This window comes from Macrobrachium nipponense, chromosome 30 (genome assembly GCF_015104395.2).
Source record: "Macrobrachium nipponense isolate FS-2020 chromosome 30, ASM1510439v2, whole genome shotgun sequence".
Classification (NCBI taxonomy): Eukaryota; Metazoa; Arthropoda; class Malacostraca; order Decapoda; family Palaemonidae; genus Macrobrachium; species Macrobrachium nipponense.
The window spans coordinates 38,850,028-38,851,437 of record NC_087218.1 but is presented as its reverse complement, the minus strand read 5'-3'; the positions used below and the strand labels follow the sequence as shown (position 1 = coordinate 38,851,437).

General features: G+C 37.2%; 1 protein-coding gene across 4 annotated transcripts in view; it reads right to left on the bottom strand.

The window, feature by feature from the left end:
- LOC135202459 (nonsense-mediated mRNA decay factor SMG7-like) overlaps positions 1–824 on the bottom strand; it is a 148,711-nt gene extending 147,887 nt beyond the window's left edge. For all 4 annotated transcript variants that reach the window (XM_064231858.1, XM_064231860.1, XM_064231859.1 and 1 more), the window contains exon 1: positions 667–824. In XM_064231858.1, the coding sequence (XP_064087928.1) occupies positions 667–692 (26 nt within the window). In that variant the 5' untranslated portion in view covers positions 693–824. The remainder of the gene's footprint in view (positions 1–666) is intronic.
- Positions 825–1,410: the final 586 nt, after the last annotated feature.

The window sequence follows — 1,410 nt, the reverse complement described above, 5'->3', positions numbered from 1 at the left end:
ACCGTGATCGGGATATGGCTGCCGTACCAATATCCTGTGCCAAAAAATTATATTCATGGTCGAAATTTTTGTGAGACCATCTCCTTTACATTTACCAAAAAGTTTAACAGTGCTACCTTTCTACTAGGTATGTCTAATCATAAACACTGGCAGAGCAGGTGTGGGCACGACCCCAGTTTAGGCTACCTAATGTAAACAAACTTCCTAACCAGATCTCACAGAAACTAAGGAGGTCTAAAGCTATTACCGATAATATAACTTCTGGAGTAGGTGCAGTCGTTACCTAAAGTAACCTACGAGATATCTAAATGATTACTAGGTACTCCGTTCCGGAGCAGACTGGACTTTGTGGTTACTATGCAGCCTTCGGTTGGATAGAACAGTGCCTGGGGTTACTCCGTTACTCAAGTCACATACCTAGTGGCGATATAAATCGATAAAACCAAGATTATCTGATATTTTAAGGAAGCTATTAGAGGAAGGATAGAATGTTAATCATTATACCAGAGGAAACCAGCACCAAAGTGACCAAATCAAAAGAAAAACAAACCAAAATACCAAGATACCCAACGTACGAGATCTTGACATTCCTTCGGTGCCACTTCAGGTTTCCTTTCCACATTGGGTATAATAGGTGAAAGACACCATTGGCATCCTGTCACTTACCTCAGGAGCTGACTAGCAGTTTTCATCTCATGTAAAAGGCCGAAAGAAAATTCATTGGATGCAGCTCATTGTGATACTACTTGCTCGGACGTCTGTGAATCTAGCAGATACTCTTTTAACTGCTCTTTGGGAGAAGCGGGCACAATTTTTTAAGCAGATACTTTGTCACGATGGAATGACGAAGGTAATATATATACTGTAGCTACAAAATTTTCCCTTCCTATGGTAATATCATAATTCCTGAGGCATTTAATTGTAATTTTATAACTGCATATTCTCGATAGAATAAATGATTTAAGCCTTTTTTTCTTCACTTCTTGAAACGCAAGTGACTTCGTGACGTAGAAGGCACTGCCCGGCTCCCCCGAAAGCGTTGAGATAAACGAAAAGCAAAGGAAATTCCATTTTTGTCCCGTCTGATTACCATTTTTGTATATTTAGGGTAATAAGTTGACATGTATATATATATATTTATATATATATAGATAGTTGACTTGTTATATATATATAATATAATATATATATATATACTATATATAATATAATTATATACACCTTGATAGAATGACGAATTGGTAAGGAAGGGGAAACGGAAATGATTGTCTCATAATACTTGGAAGTATATGCAATGGATTATCTGAGTCACTAAATATGTGAAGCAAGGAAAGCAGCTTAACCTCTGCAATATAGGGTTATGAGAGCCCCCTTTACGTGTATATTATGAGGACGAAAAGAAAAAATGGA